This window comes from Galeopterus variegatus, unplaced genomic scaffold, assembly GCF_000696425.1.
Source record: "Galeopterus variegatus unplaced genomic scaffold, G_variegatus-3.0.2 Scaffold419, whole genome shotgun sequence".
In the NCBI taxonomy this organism is placed as follows: Eukaryota; Metazoa; Chordata; class Mammalia; order Dermoptera; family Cynocephalidae; genus Galeopterus; species Galeopterus variegatus.
This window is the reverse complement of record NW_007726530.1, coordinates 288,451-310,941: the sequence shown is the minus strand read 5'-3', so window position 1 is coordinate 310,941 and position 22,491 is coordinate 288,451. Positions and strand designations below refer to the sequence as shown.

Sequence of the window (22,491 nt, the reverse complement as noted above, 5' to 3'; positions counted from 1 at the left end):
CCTTAAGCGGAATACATTTCTTTAAATATTATAAATTAAAGAGCTAAAAATTGTATATCTCATTTCATATGTGTGGTTCAGACATAGTCATCAGAAACAAAGCTAATCTTTTTTCTTTGTAAGTCCATTTTTAGGACTGGCAAATATATATGAGAAGCTACTGGTAGAAATTAATGATTTAATAAGAATGCCTCAAAAAAGTCGATGCTTATCAATTAAAATAATTTTTAGGTGACTACTGTTAGATGAGGATGCTAGGTGGATGTGTGCCTTCATATAAGCATGTGCATATATGTGTGATGTGTTAAGTATGCATATTTTTTTCTCTACATATGTACATGCAACAAACAATTGATTAAATTGAGAACATATTTTCACAATTGAATTTGGTTTCATGTAATCATTTATAAAAAAGAATTGAAAATATTTCATATCAGATGAAAAAATAGGATACCTGTTTGTTACCAACATTTGTGTTTCCCATTCTGTGTAATTTGAATCATGTTCATCTTTAAATTAACAGTCGCTAGTATTGTATATTCTGCATTTTGTTTAATTTAGTAATTGTGTGTTATTTCTAAATTTCATTTAATTGAAGTCATTTCAAAAGCATTGAAATCTTAAACCATCAGTTCCTAAAAGATGCTTCCCGTGTTTTAATAGGCTTCCATTGTGTGTTTTTGCAGCAAGCTTAGTAGTGGAGGAGCGAACAAGACAGATGAAAATGAAAGTGCATCGATTTAAGCAGACAACAGGGTCTGGTTCTAGTCAAGAACTTGATCGCGAGCAATATTCCAAGGTAAAATTAGCAGTATACAACCAATGCTTTCCCTCTTAGTAATGTATAGTGTGTATACCAGGCAGGATTAGCAAGCACTGAGCTATATGAGAATTTATCATTAAATGATAGTTTTGCATTATAATTTCTACCAAAGTCTGAAAAAAATCTCTCTCCTCTTGATATTTTCACAAGATATAACTACTGCAATATTATTTATTAACTTGGGTTTAATATTTGTTCTAAAAAGAAAGTATGTAAATATGTGATATTAAAGTCACTTAATGATCAATTGTCATTAGTCAAATTCACATAAATAAGCAAGATATAAATATGAATCCATTTTGTTGCTTGAATATTATTTAAATATTGAATTTAAACATTAAGATATATATTTATAGTCTTAAATATTTGGGTTTATACTGACTATTAAGATGTGTTAGTGAATAATAACAAAAATCATGTGTTGTGAGATTTCTTATTTATCTGTCTTTAGTAAGAAAAATAACTGAATTCAAACTCTTAGAAGCTGGAATTCTCACAATTTCAAGTGCCAATAGCATTTAATATATATTTCAATATTATTTTCTAAGGAAGCACTAAGGAGTTTATAAACCACTAACTAACATCTAATAATTTTGGGCTGGCTCGGTGGTGCACTCGGTAAAGTACGGCACTTGGGAGCGCGGCGGCGCTCCCGCTGAGGGTTCAGATCCCATATAGAGACCGGTCCGCTCACTGGTTGAGCGTGGTGCGGGTGCGACACCGAGGGTTGCGATCCCGTTACCGGTCACAAAAAAAGACAAAAAGGAAAAAAAAAATCTAATAATTTTAATTAAAGTAACACAGAATTATATACTTCCTGCAGTAATTTTCTATGTATTATCTGGTTTATTTAAAAATCTTTTTTAAGAATACTGCAAAGGTAGCAGCAGCCATTACAGGTCAACCTTTGTTATAATTGATTTCAAGAAGCCTTTTTGGAGGTAATGGTCTTTTAGAAATCAAAATAAATGTGGAGTTTTGAGGCTTATACTAAACTAAAAGTAAATCTGTAAAAACTCACTAAATCAATATTGTTAGGTTGAAATATGGACCTAGACAAACCTACTTATTTTTAAGTCATTGTATACAGCCAGGTAGTCAGTGACTAATTCAAAAAATGGAGGTGGTTATGCAATATAACTTATTACCCAGACTACCATACTATCATGTGCATTAGGTATAGTCTATCATTTATACCTCAGGTTAGATGCAGAAGGGTTTCCAACAGAGACAATGCAGGTCACTATGATTCAGCGATGCCTAACTCCCAAAGAGTCTGAAACAAATTTTTAAAAAGTAAAATGAGTAAAGCAAAAAAAAATTGGTAAGCAAAATATCTTGATGTTTCATTCCGTAGAGTTGCTGATTTTGTATACCTTCTCTGCAGCTTATTTTTTATAGTATTATCACCTCATCAGTTTGCTTGTCTGCTTTCTTCGTGGATATCATCATCATTTTTGGTTTTTTTTTTTACTACAAATGCAGTAAGAATTAGAAGGCAGGGTAATTTAGTTTTGGTTTTTTTCTCCATAGTTGAGTGCAGTTATTTGAATTCAGTAAGCTGGAAATGCTTCATTAACTCTGAAAATGATTTATCAATTTATTAGCATTATGTTAAAGGATGAGGTCAAACAGAACAGCAAGGGGAGGGAGGGCCAGTATAGGAAGCAAGACTGAGGTAAATACTGAAAGCCTTTCTGGATCATTCTGAACTTAGAACTGTAATCATTAATCAGTTGATCAAAAAAATCTACAAAACGAAGTGCCCAGAAATCTAAACCATTACTAATACTTATAGTCAACATAAAAGTAAGCTTATCTTGTCTGGCAGATTATGACTTTCCTTGCTTATATCAATTTTGAACCTGGAAATACCTCAAAAATCATCTTTTACTCCAGCTTACCACAATTATGAAAACTGAAGCTCAAAAGGAGATGATTTATTAAAATTAGTAAACCCTCTCTGTGAAGTTATAAGGCTTAGAACACTGATTTAGGACTTAAGTACCACTTGGTTCTACTTCTTGTACTGTTGAAATCCGTGTGTTATTTCAGCTTGATTCAAAGGTTCTCATATCATTTTTAATTTACATACGATGAGCATGTTCTTCTGTCTTTTCTCCCTGCTTTGCACAGGCATCCTTTTTGTTTTTCATTGCATTTGAATACTTTGAAAAATATACTCTAAAATATATTACTATTGCTCTTATTGCAGAAATTGATACTTGTAAAATATAAGGTAGGAAAAATTTGTAAGATAAAATACAAATGATTAGCTTATTTTTTATTTTTGTTTTATATGTCAAGTAAACATACATACTCTCCACAACTCTAATATTCATATTATGTACTAATGCTTACAATAGAATTTTTTAATAATTTCTGGTGACTATTTCAGTTAATTTGAATCTTTCTCATTTACTTGAGAAATCATCTTTTTTGTTTTCTGTTCTTTTATATCAAAAGTATTTTATAATTTATTTTACAAAAATTTATTTTCATTGCTGTAATTGAGGGCCAGTATTGTCATAAATTTAGTCTAAATTAAATTTTGAACTTTATTTTTTTGCTGTCTTTTCTTTAGTGTCTTAATCCATTTAACATTTTGGTTGAAGCAATACATCTTAGTTGAAACTTCTGCCAAGTTAGAAATTAGTAAACCATTTTCAAAATTTAACCAAACACCAGTAGTAGTTTTTCTCAGGGCAAAAAGTTATCAGACAAATATAATTCCCGAGATGCTTTTTGAAACCTGATACCTCTTAAATGACCCTAACATCCATCCTGAGTAAGGAATTAGCACTAATCTTACTTTTGTAAAAAAGAAAAACAAAAAACCAACAACTGCTTAGGTATGCTTGAAATGTGTTTACCATGCTATTTTTTCATTGATGTTATACAGAGTTGCATGCCTTACAGATGGGATGAAATTCATAATTGGAGGGTGAGTTCACATTTAGGCACTCACATTTTAAGGAGTGCTTATGTTTCTGTAACCCAGGAACAGTAACCAAGATTGATGGGATGGGTTTCGTAAGTAGCTGTGGACTGTTTATTATCACTTACTTCTAAAAATAGAAGCCCTGTAATTAGAGCTTCCTCTAACATCAGTGACTTTATTTCCATGCTGAATGATTGGTATAAATTTCCCCCTGATGATATTATATTCTTCAAGTTATAATTAATGTATTTGCATTAAAATATTAAATTGTTAAATGGGAAATTTAGTAAATCATGCTTGATGAAAAGTCAGTGATTAAACTAACATATTTTAGAAAAAAGTAAATGTAGTAGTAAAAAATGAATACAAAAGTCTTTCATTATTTCAAATAACTAAAGAAAACTGTGATCTTGTGTCAGAATGATAGATTGTTCTTTAGGCGATTATAGAAGTATTTATTATGACATACCATTATTTTTAAATAACTCATTTTGTCTTTTTGCTGTAATAGCAAAGTTGAGAAACAGATGACTTATAGAAAAAGGGAGATTTCTTTAGTTGGAGACATTTCTACATACACTCATGTGTATTTATGCTGTACTCTACACTGCTTAATATTGTCAATTATCAAATAAGAGGAACATTTCTTCTGGGTGTCAACACAGTGCTAGAAAATTTTACAGCTGAATAAATTCTTCGGGTATTAGATCCCAATTATTTCATAGTTTTTCATGGACAAGCAATCATTCTAATACCTTTGGAAACATTATAGTACTTACGTAGTATATCTCTTTTAGCACAATAATTTAAAAACTGGTAATGTAGGAGTTCTGTTTGTACACAGCAGAGTGTTACATTCAGGTTCTACTCTATGAGCATAATAAGTTTTTACCACATTACTCTGCAAGTTAAAAACAGTTCTGATTGAGGTGAATCACATCAGTCAGAACCATGGTATCAAATATGATAAAATTTACTAGTAGAGTATATATTATCTCATTGCTTTTTAAACATTATCTTAAGTCATATTAATTTTTTATCTTACATGAAGTGTAAACAGCTTAATTCTGGACATAATAACATGCATAAATTTCCTTTGGATTATAATTTATCACATGGCTTTCAAAGATTAATCACACAATTATGAAAAATTATTTGGAAAAATAATTTTATAAATATACTATAAGTTGCTAAATTGTTTTCATGGCTGATGTAAAATTCTTTGACCAATACGTACACATGAGAGATGAAGAATTAAAACTAACATGTAAATGTTTTAGGTCTAAACTATTCTCGTATGAGAGATTATTAAATAAATATGATTCCTTTATCTAGGATTTTTAAAACATATTATTGTCATACATTTTTTGGTACATAGGTAAGGTTTTAGTATCAGCTTATTTATTATATTTTAGCAAGACATTTTTGATTCATAAAAACTCCTCTGATATGGAGCATCAGAAGATGGATGACTTTCTCTACAGGTTTAGCAAACATTTGATATTTTCATACCTTTATTACTCATAAATCGAAAATTAAATTACTTGGGAAGAAACTTAAATACCTAAATGTTTAGTTGTGTGTTCTTTTATTTTATATAAAAGAAGTTAGAGTATCTTGCCTCCAGTACCTAAGAGAACCACTTATATATTAGGTATCTTACCATTATATATAGTTATGTAACCTCAATATTTAATATAATTATAACACATATATAAATAACATATAACACATAAGCTACTCACTGTGTGGTCTATTGCAGTAAGACAGTGAAGTAGAAAGAAGAGTAAATTAATTGCTCTGACAACTTTGCATGTTTTAATCTCTGATGATTTCTACATTTTTAGGGAGTGAATATCAAAGACAAATTTAAAGACACATTTAAATATAAGATATAACATATATTGAAATTTTAATAGGAATCCTATGTTTTACTTCTGATACAATTAATAATTTAAAACTAAAAATATAATGAAACCATAATAGAAAGAAAGGTGAAGCCCATTCAGTGCCTCTGTAGCTTTACTCCGCTTTGGCACAGATGCTCAGTTCTAATATCAGCCCTTTTTTTGAAGAAATATGTTTTTTGAAGACACTTGAAAGACAGAGTATGATAGCTTAGAATATGGATAGTATGTAGGTAAATTGAATAGTTTGGAAAGAATCAACAAGTATAGACATGTAAAATTAGTTTATGCCTTGAATAGAGTTGGAGGTGGACAAAATAGGCAAAAATGAAGACAAAAGCAAGAAAATAAAAACTGATGTATTAGAAAAAAAATGAACAATACCATTTTGAGGTTTTACATATGTACAAATACTTCAATGAATTTTCCATTCAAGCATTTAATTTTTGTGTTTAATTTATGATTCAGTCTTCACAAGCCATTTCTTACCATTCAAAAGATGTAAGATTTTTATTTTGGAAATCATGTAATATGTTAGTGTTGGTATTATTTTAGATTCCACACCTACCTTTACAAACATACACTTTTATTTGTTGTGGGCCTCGTAGTCGTTAACATCACCATCTATGTTTCTTTTTTGCACAATCTGATGATGGAGCTCACACTTTCTTGTTTTTAATCTTTAGTATAACATACATAAAGATCAGTACAGAAGCTGTGATAACGTCTCTGCCAAATCATCAGATAGTGATGTCAGTGATGTGTCCGCCATTTCCCGAACCAGCAGTGCCTCACGCCTCAGCAGCACAAGCTTTATGTCAGAGCAATCTGAGCGCCCCAGGGGTAGAATCAGGTGAGTTGGCAATACTGTTTACATAAACCGGATGTTTACCCTTGGTGTAAAAATGTGACTAGTTTTTTCAATATTCTATCTAGAATACAATTTAGGTCAAATAACAGGAACATCTCATTAAAATAACTGCGTGGTTTGAGTTACTACTTTGTAGGAACACCAATAGAATATTTGTTACTGTATACTATCAGATATAACTTATATCCATAGTTATAAATTTAGAGATTGCTCAGAGTCACATTTGCAGGAGTTTCTTCTAATATGATTAAATCCACAGAGTTTCCTTTAGTCCAGTGTCAGAAAGTTTCTTCTGTAAAGGAACAATAGTAAATATATCTGCTATCAGTGTCTGTTGCAGGACAGTGTCTGTTGAAACTATTCAACAATGTCATTGTAGTGTGAAGGCTATGCAAATGAGCATGGCTCTTTTTCCTGTATATATATTCCTGTATACATACACATATGTATGTGTGTATCTTTTTTTTCCCAAGAAACAGGCAGCAGGCTATATTTTCCCTGTAGGCTGTAGTTTTCCCACCTCTTCTTTAGTCCAATAATGGTTGGTCATTACTGAAATATTAATAAACTATTATGTTTCAAAGCCTATTGAATTTAGTAAAAAAAATTGATAAATAGTACTTAACCAAGGACTTTTTCACTTTTAATCACTAAAAAAAATTACTAGAAAAAAACATAAATATTGAAGTAATTTTTATTTATATTCTCTGTAGAGTCCTACACTATAGAGTATTACTAGTTAGTAAAATTTATATTACTAATCAATCACATAGAATAACTTGTGGGTTCACTTTCATTCTCTTGAAATTTCAAGAGAATAGGATTCTTTAAAATATCATCTTCAGGAAAATATTGGTTATATAATTTTTTTAGAAAGAAAACAAAGAATAGAGAAATCTTAGACTGCTCAACAACAAGCTGCTGCAAATTTATACAAAGAGCATGGGAGGAAACTACATGTTAGTGTATATCCTCAGTGTTACTTTGTAGGAAAAAGCCAACTTAACAGATCAACAGCAATTATAACTATATCATGACAAGAAGCAAAAAAGAGAGGATTCCTTACTTCCTTGATTCATGTGATATTTCTTATTTAGTTAAGGTAGTGTAAGAGGAGTAGACTTAAAAACAGGACAAATAAATTTCTTAATGAGAAATTAATTTCCCCTTGGCACTTCTCTGTTGTAAGATTTCCTTTTCTGTAGTCTAAAACATATATGAACTGAGAGTTTATTTTATATAAGTGGATTATGTAAATTTAGGCTCTAAATCTAATAGCTAAACAAGTTTCCTCATAAGCTAACATGTAATAGGTACTTTTCCTGTAATACTGTACTTTTTGTCAGTGATTCTCCATATGGAGTACACATTTGATATTCTTAGAATAATTAGGAGAAGAGAGGAAAAAATGGGATATGGGAAGGGACAAGTCTTCTCTTCTGACACTCAGAGGCGAGTTATCTTTTCATATGCATTCTTCTCCCTCCACAGGCACATATGCACACATGTAGACACACACAGACACACACACACACACATCACAGAGTTATTTTGCTTCTAGCATTAACCCTGTGGTAAAAACCTGAGAGAGGATGGTTTGGAATGGGGGGGGGGGCGGGACAGAACAAAATGACATTCAGATAAAAACATCAAAATGGTATGTCTCGCTGATGTGTGGGACAAGGGTTTCTCATAGCTATCACTGTAAAGAAAGATTATTCTCCACAGACTGCTGTTTCTTATTTCTTTATTTTTTTAGTAACTAACATCTACATAGGTTTTACAATTCTGTTTATTCAGGTTCATGGTTAAAGTTCAACAATGGGGGGGGGGGGGGGGGGCGGGACAGAACAAAATGACATTCAGATAAAAACATCAAAATGGTATGTCTCGCTGATGTGTGGGACAAGGGTTTCTCATAGCTATCACTGTAAAGAAAGATTATTCTCCACAGACTGCTGTTTCTTATTTCTTTATTTTTTTAGTAACTAACATCTACATAGGTTTTACAATTCTGTTTATTCAGGTTCATGGTTAAAGTTCAACAAGGCTATTCAGTTATAATGATAGAATACATTTATAAGTCATGATAAGTAGCAGTAACCTTTTCAGTTTAGCTCTGAACCAGTGCTTCCCAAACTTTACCTATTTTATGTCACTTTCATAATTTTTGCCGTAACTATGTAATACCTATATCATTATATTTTAAATACATTTTAAATATTGTGATTTATTAAGGTTTTTTTATGTTTAAAAGGTATACTGATAGGTAGTTTACATGCGATATCATTATTGCTAAACAGCCCTGTCATGCAATTATTAGTAATCTCACTTTACAAATAAAGGTGAAGCAACGTGTTGAATTTACATGACCAATAAGTGGTACAGCCAGAATTGAGAGCCTGCCAGCCTACCTCCAAAACTCTTTTCTTCCTCTAACCTAAACTATTTTTTTGTTATTTATACTGCACTATTTAAGATACATAAAAAGTATAAATAATAATAAATGCTCATGTACCTACCACCAAACTTAAAATGTCTAATATTACCATTATAGCTGAATCCCTTTGACCTTCCCCCACACAATCCCATCTCACGAGGTCAGGCCCAATCTCCCACTGATCTAAGTGCTAGCCCTGTCTTTGTCAAGTCTTTACAAACCCGAAATCCATTTCTGGCCTACATTTCATGGGTCGAATGTCTATTCCTGTACCCATACCACACTGTCATAATTAATATAGCTTACTGATATAACACATAATAAATACTATAATAGGGCAAGTCTCCTCATCTGATTCTTATTCTTATCAGGAGTGTCATAGCTGTTTTTATCTTTTATTCTACATATTAATTTTACAATAAGTTCATCAAGTTCTACAGAAAACAAAACCAAACTTGGTTTGGAACAATGTTAAATGTATAAATTGATTTGGGGAATTGGAATCTTTAGAAGATTGAGTATTCCAACATCATATATATCTTCATTAATTTTTGTTTTCTTTAATATCTTAGTGAAGTTTAAAATTTTTCTCTAAAAGTATGGGTAGGCATAGCTGTTGTTAGATATAGTTATATAAACCATATATTTTTGATGCTGTCACAAATAATATCCTTTTTCCTTATATTTTCTGCAAGTTGCTCTTTTATGTGAATGAAATTAGTTTTTCTTTTTTTTCTAATATTATAATTTAGCTCTAACACTTTTTCTTGAAGTACTTCTTTATCTGTATCCTACCAAATTAGGTTTATAATATGTTCATCTTTGTATAGTTTTAAGTATATTTAAATTTCATCACATTTTTATTTCTTTTTTATTCATTAATTATTTAGAAGTAAGTCTTCAGCTTCACAAAGGTATGAAGTATTGTTGATAACTTTTTGTTATTTATTTTTAACTTAATTGCCTTAATGGCATTCTGGTCAGACTGTGTTTTGTTTAGTACTGATTACCTGAAGCTTTTGAAGTTTGATTTATGGCTTACTTTTTGGACATTTTTTGTAAATATTACACATGGTCTTGAGAAGAATGTATATTTCTTAATATTAATTATAGAGTTATCTATGTATCCCATACATGAAGCTTATTATTATCCACACTGTTTAGAAGTTCTCTTGCCTTACTAATATTTTGCCTGTTTGATTATGTATTTACTCAGAAAATCTCAGTTAAAATATGTCCAACTATGATGAAGATTTGTCAGCTTTATCATTCTGTCCATTTTTTCTTTATATGAGATTATTTAGTCAAGTTTGAGTTCAGAATTCTGTTATCTTCCTGGTGATTCAGTCCTAATTCAATGTGTAGTAAATCTCATTATCCCTAACAATACTTTTTGCTTTTAAGTCTATTTTGTCTTATAAGAGAACGCAAGTATTTTTTAGTGTTCAGTCTATCAGCATCCTTTTATGTCAATCTTCCTGTGACCGTATGTGTTAGTTTTATCTCTTGTAAACAGCATATAACTGGATTTAAATTTTTTTCTTCCAACCTCACAATCTCTATCATTTAACTGGCTAGCTTATCTATTTGGATTTATTTTGATTTATGATATATTTATAATTATTTCTACTATCTTATTTTATGCTTTCAATTTTTTCTTATTGATCTGTTTTTCATTTTTCCAGATTTTTATTATTTTTTTTTTTCCTTTTTGTCTTTTTTCGTGTCCGGCAACGGATCACAACCCTCAGTGTCGCGCCCGTAACGGACCGGGACCGGCAACGGGATCGCAACCCTCGGTGTTGCTCCCACACCTCGTTCAGCCAGTGAGCGGGAACCGGTCTGTTGTGGGATCCGAACCCTCGGCGGGAGTGCCACCGCACTCCCAAGCGGCACACTGTAGCAGTGCGCCACCGGGCCGGCCCTGCCTGATTATTTTTTAATTGAATAATTTTTATTTCATTTCTCCTCTCCATTACTCAGAAATTATACTATTTCTATGATTTTTACTGGCTAATTTAGTGTCTCAAGTGTATGTATTTACTTAAGTAGTAAATCTAATCATAATAATTACCTCTACTTCCTTCTAGGGGAAAAAAATGACTCTCATACACTTCAGCTCTGCTACTCTCTCCACCATTTACATATTTTTTGTCCAATGTTTTAATTATAGGTTGGTTTCTTTCTCCCATTATTGAATTTTATTTTTCTTTTAAATGCTTTATATGGACCCACATATTTTCTAGTTTCTTTGCCAACCATTTTTCATGCATCTTAAACCCTCATTTTGGGATTATTTTCCTTCTTCCTGAGAAATGTATGTTAGAAATGCCACCTGTGAAGGTCTGTTAGGGCTCAGACTGAGATACACGTTTTTCCTTGTTGTTTTTTAGGGTCTTGGTCATGCAGGGTTTTTTTTAAGAAATGTATTTATTTTTAATTGAAATGTATTGATTGTACATATTTTTGAGGTACAGAGTTATATTTCAATACATTCAGGGATTTTAGTTCTAACTCTTCACTGTACCTGGACCTAAGTCTCTAAATTTCTCATCTTAAAACTTCCCAAGACATTTGTCATACATTTATGAGCCTGTTTTCAGTTCCCTTTTGGTCTTTTGGCTAAGGGGATATGTCTTTCTTTCTTCTGAGCTCACGTGTGTATTTTAATAGGTATTTGTTGTAATTTCCCCATCATTTCTAGGCATTTGGTAGTGAAAGGATTATTCAGAATATGTAATCTACCACATTGCCAGAAATAGAAGCTTATATTTGATATTACTTTTTCCTCAAATTTTTAAAAATTTACTCATTTAAAGAGGGTAATATTTAAAAGGAAATTAATAAGGAAAAACATGTAGGCATGAAAAGTCAGAATTATGGCTTTAAATATGTTTTCCCAAGTTAGAGGGCAAATACTAGGGCAGGATAAAGACAATTGGGTCTTGACACGGAAGTGAGATCTAAGGTGCTTGAGAAAATAGCAATCAGGGACCTAGAGGAAGAAGGTGAAAGGAGTTGAGGACTGGAAAATTGCCAGGAAAGAAGGGAGCTCCAGCAGTGACAGGACCAATTGTGTTATGAGGAAGAATGGAAACCAGAGAATGAAGAACTAAAATGAGAGATAACAGTAGGTACAGCCCAAACTGAGGACAAGATTCTGGAGACTCAGAGGATGTTGGGATTTAAGGGGGAAGAATGGGGTCAGCCTGAGATTAGGAGAGTATTTAGTGATCATCGAACAAAGAACATACTGCCATCAGAATTCCCATGCCAGGACAATGTGAGGACCACCAGCCTGCTCTTAGAGACTGTTTTTTTTTTTTTTTTTTTTTTTTTTTTTTTTTTTTTTTGTCTTTTTTCCATGTCCGGTACTGGATCGCAACCCTCAGTGTTGCCCCCGTGCCGGACCGGGGACCGGCAACGGGATCGCAAGCCTCGGTGTTGCTCCCGCGCCTCGCTCAGCCAGTGAGCGGGAGCCGGTCTGTATGTGGGATCCGAACCCTCGGACGGGAGCGCCGCCGCGCTTCCCAAGCGGCGCACTATCCAGTGCGCCACCGGGCCGACCCTTAGAGACTGTTTTTGACTCAGATGTCCATCTTTGATTCAGTTAGCTATGGCTTAGTACTGTTACTAACCAATATTGAGAGCTTCAGCAAGTGCACATTTTCTGTATACCTTGTTTTATTTCTCTATTTAGTCATGCATTCATTCATGCACTCATCCACCAATCATCTATTGGGTGTCATTATGTGCAGGTAATATACTTGATACTATCTGGTTCAAAACATAAGAGACACAATCCCTAACTCTATGGTTTTAAGTGAATCTTAATATATATGTAATAATAATATTATGTGTGTCAGAATAAAATGAAATAGAACCAGAATGCTTTGGAAATGAAATAGAAATCAGAATGCTTTGGAAGTGTAGCATTATGCTATATAATTATAACCGAATTATTTGCATACATGATATGAAGTATTAGATGAGTTGCTTTATACTTTTAAAAGTCATTCTTGAATGACTTACTGGCCAGATGTTTATCATGAATGAAGTATGGCACAATACCTTTCAGAATTTGGATTTTGATTCCTAGTATTTAATTTTCCCATTTAACTGAGCTTTATGGTGAGCTGGATGAATTTAAGTGTTGGCATTGACTGTTAAGGAGTTCAGTTTTATTGGAGTGAAGATTTTCAAAGTTAGGCATGTAGTGTATAAGTGCTCTGAACCTTATTGTCTCCAAGAACTGCCTCATTTACAGGAAAAAGAAAACTGTCTACTAAAGTATGAGGTGAATACTTAGACTGCAGGACTCCAGCACCTTCAACTAAAGAACTTCTACTAATATTTGTTTTGTATAGAGAAAGTCTGTGTGAAATAGCTTATTTTTAAAAAGGAAGGGAGTTACTGCTGCTTTAGAAACATGGTTAACCAAAATGTGTGGCACATTAAGTTCTGGTGCTGTGATTTCCGTGGAAAAAGTTAAACTATGAGATCTGGTTCTAATTCTTAAGTTATTAACTATTTTTTAATTTAGAAAACAACATAATTTGGCTGAAGTACTGTAAAATATGTAGTGAGTCTTCAGTATAGTACACTAAGAAAAAAATCTTAATTTCAAAGGAAAAGAAAACTTGCAAACTGGTCTATATTGGTCTTAGTTGGTCTGTTTTCCTACTGTATATTTTGTTTATTAATTAATTATACACTTGATATATGAGGTATATGAAATACTTGCTATTGCTTTTTTAGCATTTTAGGTTTAAATAACATGAAATAGATTGTGTAGAGGAATATGTTTTATTTCCGAGGTCATTGCTTCAGCTTGCACAACTAGCAGTCTTCATACTACTCTTGGTATCTGTTACACTTAAAGTACTATGCTAACAATTTTAAAGTATTTTTTACTTTACCATTTTTATTTATTTAGAAAATCATCATTTAGAGCTATGTTTCTTTACTCACTTTAACATGTTACCTTGATTTAAACTAGTCTGCCTTAAAGCATAGACATTATAACAAAGTATGGATTAATTAATGTTTGCTAATTGAATATAGAGTATGTACACAGCGTGGTAAATCAAGAAAGCATAAACCTTGAAGGATCCTCAGGAAGACATTATGCTCGTTTCCTATAATTAGGGGAAATATTTTCAAAATTATCTGAATCACCCAAAATAATTAGTTGTCTTCTTTGTTTCTTTGTAAACTAAACCAGATATATCAAGAAAATATGTGTTCATCTTCAATTTATGACATCATCATTTGTGACTCATTTATACAATTTTACGATTCATACATTATGTAAAAGATTATTTTCACATGTTTTGGTATTCACTGAATATTGTACACCCGCTTTTGTTGAACTATGTGTCTGTGTATTTTTACACACAGATACACACACACACACACATACACACATGAAATTGCATTTATAATAGATTGGAAATACATAAGGATGTATATTTTTATCTGGCTGTTTGTAGTCGTTAAGATCCCTAAGCAACATTTCTTAGAAAAAATATAAAAAACAGTATCTGATTGTTTACTATTTGAATAGAATAATTATGTTATTTCCACTTCATTTTACACCCAGTTCCCAAATTAAAAACTGGAAGCCACCCTAATTTTTAACTCTTCCCAGTTTTCCTTCTAGTTCAGTGTTTCTCATCTTTATTTTATCATCAGCCCCTTAAGGAACTTTTTAGATGTTCTTTTTCTAATTTCCATTCCCACATGAAATTTTAATACTACAGATACACTGTGTTTATATATTGTGACCCTATGGAGGACCACAAACCATTGTATTGTTTAAATTTTTTTGTTATTTCCCCTCCCACCAAGAACCAGTTATCACCTTTTGGGGGCAATATCGTTCCCACTGAGAATGCATGTTAAAATGAGTCATTAGTTCCTATTGATTTTACTTCCCAAATAGACCTAATGATTGCAGATTTAAGATTACAGAGACCAGGTGTTTTTACTCCTCTCTAATTTTTTAAGAAAAAGACTAAAAACTTCATCTAACATAAAACCAGGGGACAATCACATTCCCAAATCATAAACTATAGAAAACAGATTTGAAATTCAGTGAAATCTAAACCAAAATGAGGGTAAATGCCAAGAGTGGATGCTGACTTATTCAGCTGTTAAATAGAATGTACGGTTCCCTAAAATAAATGTCACAGTCTTAAAAAGCCCAACAGAGATTCCCATCTAGAATTTGTGAGAACTAGGAAAGTTTTAGCCCTAGAACACTCAGAATAGCATATGATATCGACTCAAGTGGAGCATCACAGATCTGCCATTCTGTGGCAGAAGCTGGGTATTAGGGAACTGATATAGGGATAATATGGGAAAGCTATTTAGTGGAGTTTGCAAAGAAATAAATTGCTATAGTGCAATCATAATACATATGTCTTCATTACTAACCCTATGAGGATTTTGATAGCAACATGACTGATCTAAATAATTCTACCCTTATTCAAAAATAGGCAATAATATAACACCGTCACAGTTCCAGGCATGACCACATAGCTTCTATCAAACTAACTTTCCCAAATACAAAACTATAAAAGCTAAACAAGAGCAAACAATAACAAAAAACTGTTAATGGCATTTGGGAACAACAAAGCAGGCAGAAATTTGAGGAGCTCAAATCTTTGAAAGAAGGAAAGAACACAAGGTAAGTGCTAAGTTGACCAGTTTCCTCTGAGGAGACTTTGCAAATTGGTGATATGGAATAATAGAGCCTAAGCAGAATGCAGTGATTTTACTAGGCTGAAAAAATAGATGTCACAATTTAGAAACTGACAGAGAAGTTGGGAATTGTAGATGGAAGGCTTCAAAATTTGCTAAAGATTTCCCTAATTTGTTGACTTCTGAGCTGTGTATGCACAAGGAAAGATTCCAAGAAACCAAACAAAGAGTGGTAGCTGCAAGGCTGAAGAGCCAAGCACAGATTCCAACAGCTGCCTGGTGCTGGGGAGACATAGATTGGACTTCAAGTTCCCCAGAGTTAGAGGGGCTCAATAAACACCTTTGGCTTTCTGTACAAATCTCAGAAGGGCCAAACTGTGGGAATAAATGTTGCACCCTATGTGTAATGGCGCTAAGCTTTAAACACATCTCTGTACAGGAAATTGGCCAACCAAAAGAAAATTTTGCCCTTTTTGGAGGAAAATAATATCATCCAGAGCCTCTACAGGTATTTGTCCACAATGTTTGGCATCTAATAAAAATTTGTGAGTCAATTACAAAAGAAAAAAGGACAGACTAAAATCTAACAAAAGAGTTATCAAATAGGGACTTTAAAATATCCATGATTAATATGCTCAGGAATCCAAAGGAGGATAGATGTGTTCAGCAGAGATATAAAATCCATTTTAAAAATTAAATGATAATTCTAAAACTAAAAGTATACAAAAAAATTAATAAGTGGGTTTAATGGCATATTAGAAACAGCAAAACAGGATTAGTGATCCCGTCTGTAGAAAGTATATAAATCAATGCACAGAGAGGAAAGAAAGGGAGAAATTGGAGGAGAATATAAGAGCCATGAGGAACATGGTCCTTATATATACATGGAGTCCCAAAAGAAGAGGAAATGGCAGAAGAAGTACTTGAATGCTAAGATACTGGCTGAGAATTTTCCAGAACTGATAAAAGACATTAAATTACAAATCCAAAAACTTTACAAACTCCACAATATATGAAGAGGAAAAAAAATACAGCAATATCATAATAAAAGCACAGAAATCTAAAGAAATAACATTTCAGAAAAGAGTCTCAGAGAAAAAAAAGATATTATCTTCAGGGAACCAAATATAAGACTTCGGCTGAAATTTCAACAAATGTTTTGAAGCACCAAATCAATGAAATGACCAAAAAATAAAAAAGAATGCTGAAAGAAAAAAAAAAAAAAAACAGAAACTTTCAGACTATTATTTTATGCTTAGTAAATATTACCCAGCAAAATATCTTTTAGAAAATAAATAAATGAATGGATAGATAGATAAAACAACTAAGAATTCATCAACAGACCTACACAACAAAAAATACTAATGGAATTATTTATGTTGAAGAAAAATGTCTTCAGTGGGAAATACTAAACTTGAGAAAAGACTAAAGAACACTAGAAAGAGTTAATGATAACAATAAAAACATCTTGTGGTAGTTAAAAAATATATGTAGAAGTAAAAATATGTAAAATGCCTCTATGAAAGGTGAGAGGGAGTAAATGTAATTAAGTTCTTGTACAGTTCTTGCATTAGCCTGAAAGTGGTTAAAAATATTGTAATTTAAGGAATATTTTAGTAAGTCAAAGTACATACTTTAGTCTTTAGGGTAGTCAGCAATAGAATAACAAAAGAATGGACAACTCAGATGCTAATAGTGAGAAACAGTGGAAAAATAAAAATACCTAATTTAATTAGACAAAAAGGAGAAAGTAAAAGAACAAACATGGATGGGATGAGATGATAGGATGATTAAAAATAAACAGCAAGTGGTACACTTACCTCTAGCTATATAAGTAGCTGCATCAAAAGTAAGTGGACTGAATACAAATTATCAGTATTATAGAATGAGAAAGGAAGATATCAATACAGGTTACACAGATACCTAAATGATATTATGGACACCTTTATGTCAATAAGTTTTGCAACTCAGATCAGGGTGAGGAAACTATTGCCAACAGGGTAAATCTGATCCACTGCCTATTTTTGTGAATAAAGGCTTTTTGGAACACATCTATGCCCAGTTGCACATATATTGTCTGTGGCTGTTTTGCCACCATAACAGAAAAGTTGAGTAGTTGCAACAGAGGCAGTATGGCGCACAAAGCTTAAAATATTTATTGGGCCGAGCCCGTGGCGCACTCAGTAGAGTGTGGCACTGGGAGCGAAGCAACGCTCCCACTGCGGGTTCGGATCCTACATAGGAATGGCTGGTACGCTCACTGGCTGAGCGCGGTGTGGGCAACACCACACCAAGGGTTGCAATCCCCTTACCGGTCACGAAAAAGACAAAAAAATATATATATATTTATTGTCTGGCTCTTTACAAAAAAAAAAATTGCCTCACCCTGACTTAGATGAAATATACAAATTTCTTTAAAAGCACAATTTACTGAAAATGACATAAAAATAAATAAGAAATCTAGAGAGTCCTATTTTTATTTTTTAAAAAAAGATTCTATAATTTTAAACCTTCCCACAAAGAAAATTCCTAACCCAGGTAGATTCACTGATAAATTATTCCAAATATTTATGGAATAAATACTTTCAGTAGTACAGAAATTTTTCCAGAGACTCAAATGGAGAAACTTCCAAACTCTTTTTTGTGAGGCCAGTCTATCCCTGATAAATTTGGTAAGGACATTACAAGACAGGAAAAACAGGCCAAAATTTCTCATTAAAATAGGCAAAGAAGCTCCAAACAAAATTTCAGCATAATTGAATTGAGATAAATCAATAGATGATAGATAGAGATGATAGAGATTATAGGTAGAGAGAAATCATAGAAATGATAGATAGATAGATAGATAGATAGATAGATAGATAGATAGATAGATAGATAGATAGATAGATAGATAGATAGATAGATAGATAGATAGATAGATAGATAGATAGATAGATAGATAGATAGATAGATAGATAGATAGATAGATAGATAGATAGATAGATAGATAGATAGATAGATAGATAGATAGATAGATAGATAGATAGATAGATAGATAGATAGATAGATAGATAGATAGATAGATAGATAGATAGATAGATAGATAGATAGATAGATAGATAGATAGATAGATAGATAGATAGATAGATAGAGAGCACAAGTGAGAGAGAATGAATATGTTATGACCAGTTTTGTTTTTGTTCCATATATACAAGATGCCTTTAACGTTCTTTCTATGTAATTCATTAGATAATAAAAGAAATCATGTTTATCTCAATAAATACAGAAAAAAGAATTTGATAAAATTCAACACACAATATGATTTTTAAAAAGCTTAGCAAACTAAGAAAAGAACTTTCTTAACATGATAAAGATTATCTAAAATAAATAACACACTCTTTATATACTAAACACTTTACTTCAGAGTTCACTGAGGTCACTCTCACACCTTCTATTAAACATTATTCAGAGGGTTCTAGCCAGTGTTGGACATGGCAGTATGACAGCATAGCAAGATAAAATGAATAGATAAAAGCTATAAAGATTGGAAATGAATTAAAACTGTCCTTGTTCACAATTTATATGATTGTGCATATGGAAAACCCCAAAGAATCTACAAAACAATGATTAGAATTAATAAGTGAATTTAGCCAAGTTACTGGATATAAGGTCAGTATATGAAAAGCAATTGTATTTTTATGTACAAACCTTAGGAAATGAAATTTTTAAAATGCCATTAATATAATATAATAAGAAACATGAAATACCGAGAAGTAAATCTAAGACCTAGAAATGAACTAAGAAAACGTGTATAAGACCTGAGTACAGAAGACTACTTATAGCCTCATCAAAATAACACATGTATGTGGGAGTGAAATTGAAAATTACACAGAAGTCATTACTTCTGAAAGTCTGGCCTACTTGAAGGGATTGAATATAAATAATGATCTAATTTGAGTGCACTCCTCAGTTCTAACTGAGCTTATTGTCAAAATAGCTCTACCTTTATTTGATGCCTTCTTGATTATCACACATCAGTCTCTTTATTATAGCCACTGGAAATTATGAGATAGATGCCTGGGGATGGCCTCTTAATATTGAACAGCAAATTCCTGTTCATGTCTACCATTTTTGATTAGGAATTTGTGTATTGATCCAACCTTAAGTGTAGGACTCAAATAATTTGTGTTATTTAACTTATAACATTTTTGTAAACAGAATTGTGAACTTATGTGTATTACAGCCTTATATGTATATTATTATGTCTATGTTACTTTAAGGGTTTTAAGATTACAGTGGGGTCATGGTAGACCTCTAGGTTCCTTTGGTGGGTTGAGTACTTATAAATTGATTATAATTGTTTTTAAGCTGTTTGTCATTAATTTAAGAGTAAGAACCATCTTTAAATTTCTCCTCATGTCTTTCCTGAAAGCATTCTAACTTTCTAAGGGGATAATAATTTAGGCCTATATCTTTTCATCCTATTCCAAAATTTTGTGCCAACTACTTTATGCCAGAATAATGAGCCAAAATCTGGGAACTAAGGGTGCAGGTTTGATCATCTTATATGATCCATCACTTCTGTATCTATAGATAACAGAGGTCTTTATAGTCTGTGTTAGAGAAAATGAGTTCATGATGTCTTAATTTAATTTTATCAATCTTTTGTAAAAAAATTCTTCTTTAAAATAAGTTTCTCTATTGACTATTACTATAATTGGTTCTAGGAATCACATTACTAGTTTGTATTTTACCATCTATGAAAGCAGTACATATTTGTACAATTGACAGCATGTCAAAGTTTAATTAACAGCATTTTTTCTTTCTTAAAAATTACATAATAAAATGTCAATACTAGTGGCATCTTTGATTTGATTGAATGTGTATAGATTTTCTACCACCTATATAATTATTTCTACCAAATATAATTATTCCAGCACCTATTAGTATTAGGTCCCCCAAATTCTGATAAAGTTCAGGGTCTGATGTTCTTTACTATCTATATTTCCAAGATCCCATAAGCCATAGAAGAAATACCAGGCCAGTTTCATGTTCAAGCTTTGTAAGTGCTGGTTTTACTCTTGTCCCTTAATAATTGTCTTGTCATTCCTGATGAAATTTGTTCTCAACAAAATACTGTTGTATTAGAAACAAAGATTGTTTTATTCATTAATTAAATTTAATATTAATACAGAGGGTTTTTTTCCAGAATTATACTTCAGTTTAGTTATTATATCATTTTATATTTTTCATAATCTTATACATCATTGAAGAAATGTTAGCTTATGCATTAACTAAAACCAGTATAGGAAGTTTAGGAATTTCAGATTAACTAGTCTGTTCATGAGAAAACCAAAGTCTTAAAAACCAAAACAAAATTTTGTGCTTTCATACCACTTTTAAAATCTGGGAGAAGACATAAAACTCTTTTTTAAAAAAATTGAGATATAATTCACATAACATAAAATTCACTCTTTTAAAGTGTACAATTCAGTAGTTTTTAATATATTCACAAAGTTGTACAACCATTGCCACTATCTAGTTCCAGAACTTTATCATCCCTCAAAAGAAACCTCCATCCTTTAGTAGTCATTCCTGATTCCCTCTCCTCTACCCTTGACAACAACTCATCTACATTCTGTTTTTATGGATTTGATGACTGGACTATTAGACATTTCATTTAAATGGAATCATACAATATGTAGGAGTTTTGTATCTGTCTTCTTTCATGTACTGTAATGTTTTCAACTTCATGCACATTATAACATCAGTATTCTATTCCTTTTTAATGCTTGATAATATCCCATTGTATGGATATACCATATTTTGTTTCTCCATTCATCAGTTGATATGCATTTGAGTGGTTTCCACTTTTTAACTGTTATAAATAATGTTAATGTAAATATTTACATGTAACTGTGTGGATATATGTTTTCAATTCTCTGAATATACAAGAAGTTAATTGCCAAGCCATATGGTAACTCTGTGTCTAACTTTTGATTTTTTGTTTGTTTAATTTTTATTGTTTTTATTATACATATTTATGGTGTACAGAGTAGACTGTCAGTATGTGATGATTGAATAAATATTATTAGAATGTTCATCATTACAAATCATAATTACATTTTTGTGTCCCTTACCCAATTACTCCCTATTCCCTCTCCATCTTCCCCTTTCCCACCTGTAGTAACTGTATGTCTGTTCTCTCCAGAAAGTTCAATGTTTTATTATGGTCTTTCTTTCTTTTCTTGTTTCTTAGTTTTACTTATGAGTGACGATATGCATTATTTCTCTTTCTGTGCCTGGCTTATTTCACTTAATATAATTGTCTCCAAGCTCATCCATGTTGCTGTGAATGTCAGAATTTTATTCTTTTTTATGGCAGAATAGTATTCCATGGTGTATATATAACACATTTTCCTTATCCAGTTGTCCACTGATGGACATTTAGGTTGGTTCCATATCTTGGCTATTATAAGTAGAGCTGAGGTGAACACGGGAGTGTAGGTATCCCTTTGACATGATGATTTCCATACTTTTGAGTACATAATCAGAAGTGGGATTGCTGGATTGTATGGCAGAGAGCTGTAGTTGTTTTAGAGACCTCCATACTGTTTTCCCTAATGACTGTACTAATTTACAATCCCACCAACAATGTAGAAGAGTTCCTTTTTCTTCACATCCTCACCAACATTTGTTATTCTCAGTCTTTTTCATAATAACCTGTCCAGCTTGGGTGGAATCATATCTCGGTGTGATTTTGATTTGCATTTTCCTGATGATTAGTGATGTTGAGCATTTTTTTCAATGTCTTCCTTTGAA

The 22,491-nt window shown here is 32.1% G+C and overlaps 1 protein-coding gene across 7 annotated transcripts in view; it reads left to right on the top strand.

Annotated features, from left to right (window-relative positions):
• Window positions 1–22,491, top strand: part of RIMS1 (regulating synaptic membrane exocytosis 1) — a 481,216-nt gene that overhangs the window by 385,735 nt on the left and 72,990 nt on the right. For 5 of the 7 annotated variants that reach the window (XM_008568517.1, XM_008568512.1, XM_008568513.1 and 2 more), the window contains 2 exons: window positions 687–799; window positions 6,358–6,524. The exons of the other annotated variants lie outside the window; for them this stretch is intronic. In XM_008568517.1, the coding sequence (XP_008566739.1) occupies window positions 687–799; window positions 6,358–6,524 (280 nt within the window). The remainder of the gene's footprint in view (window positions 1–686; window positions 800–6,357; window positions 6,525–22,491) is intronic. 7 annotated transcript variants of the gene reach the window in all.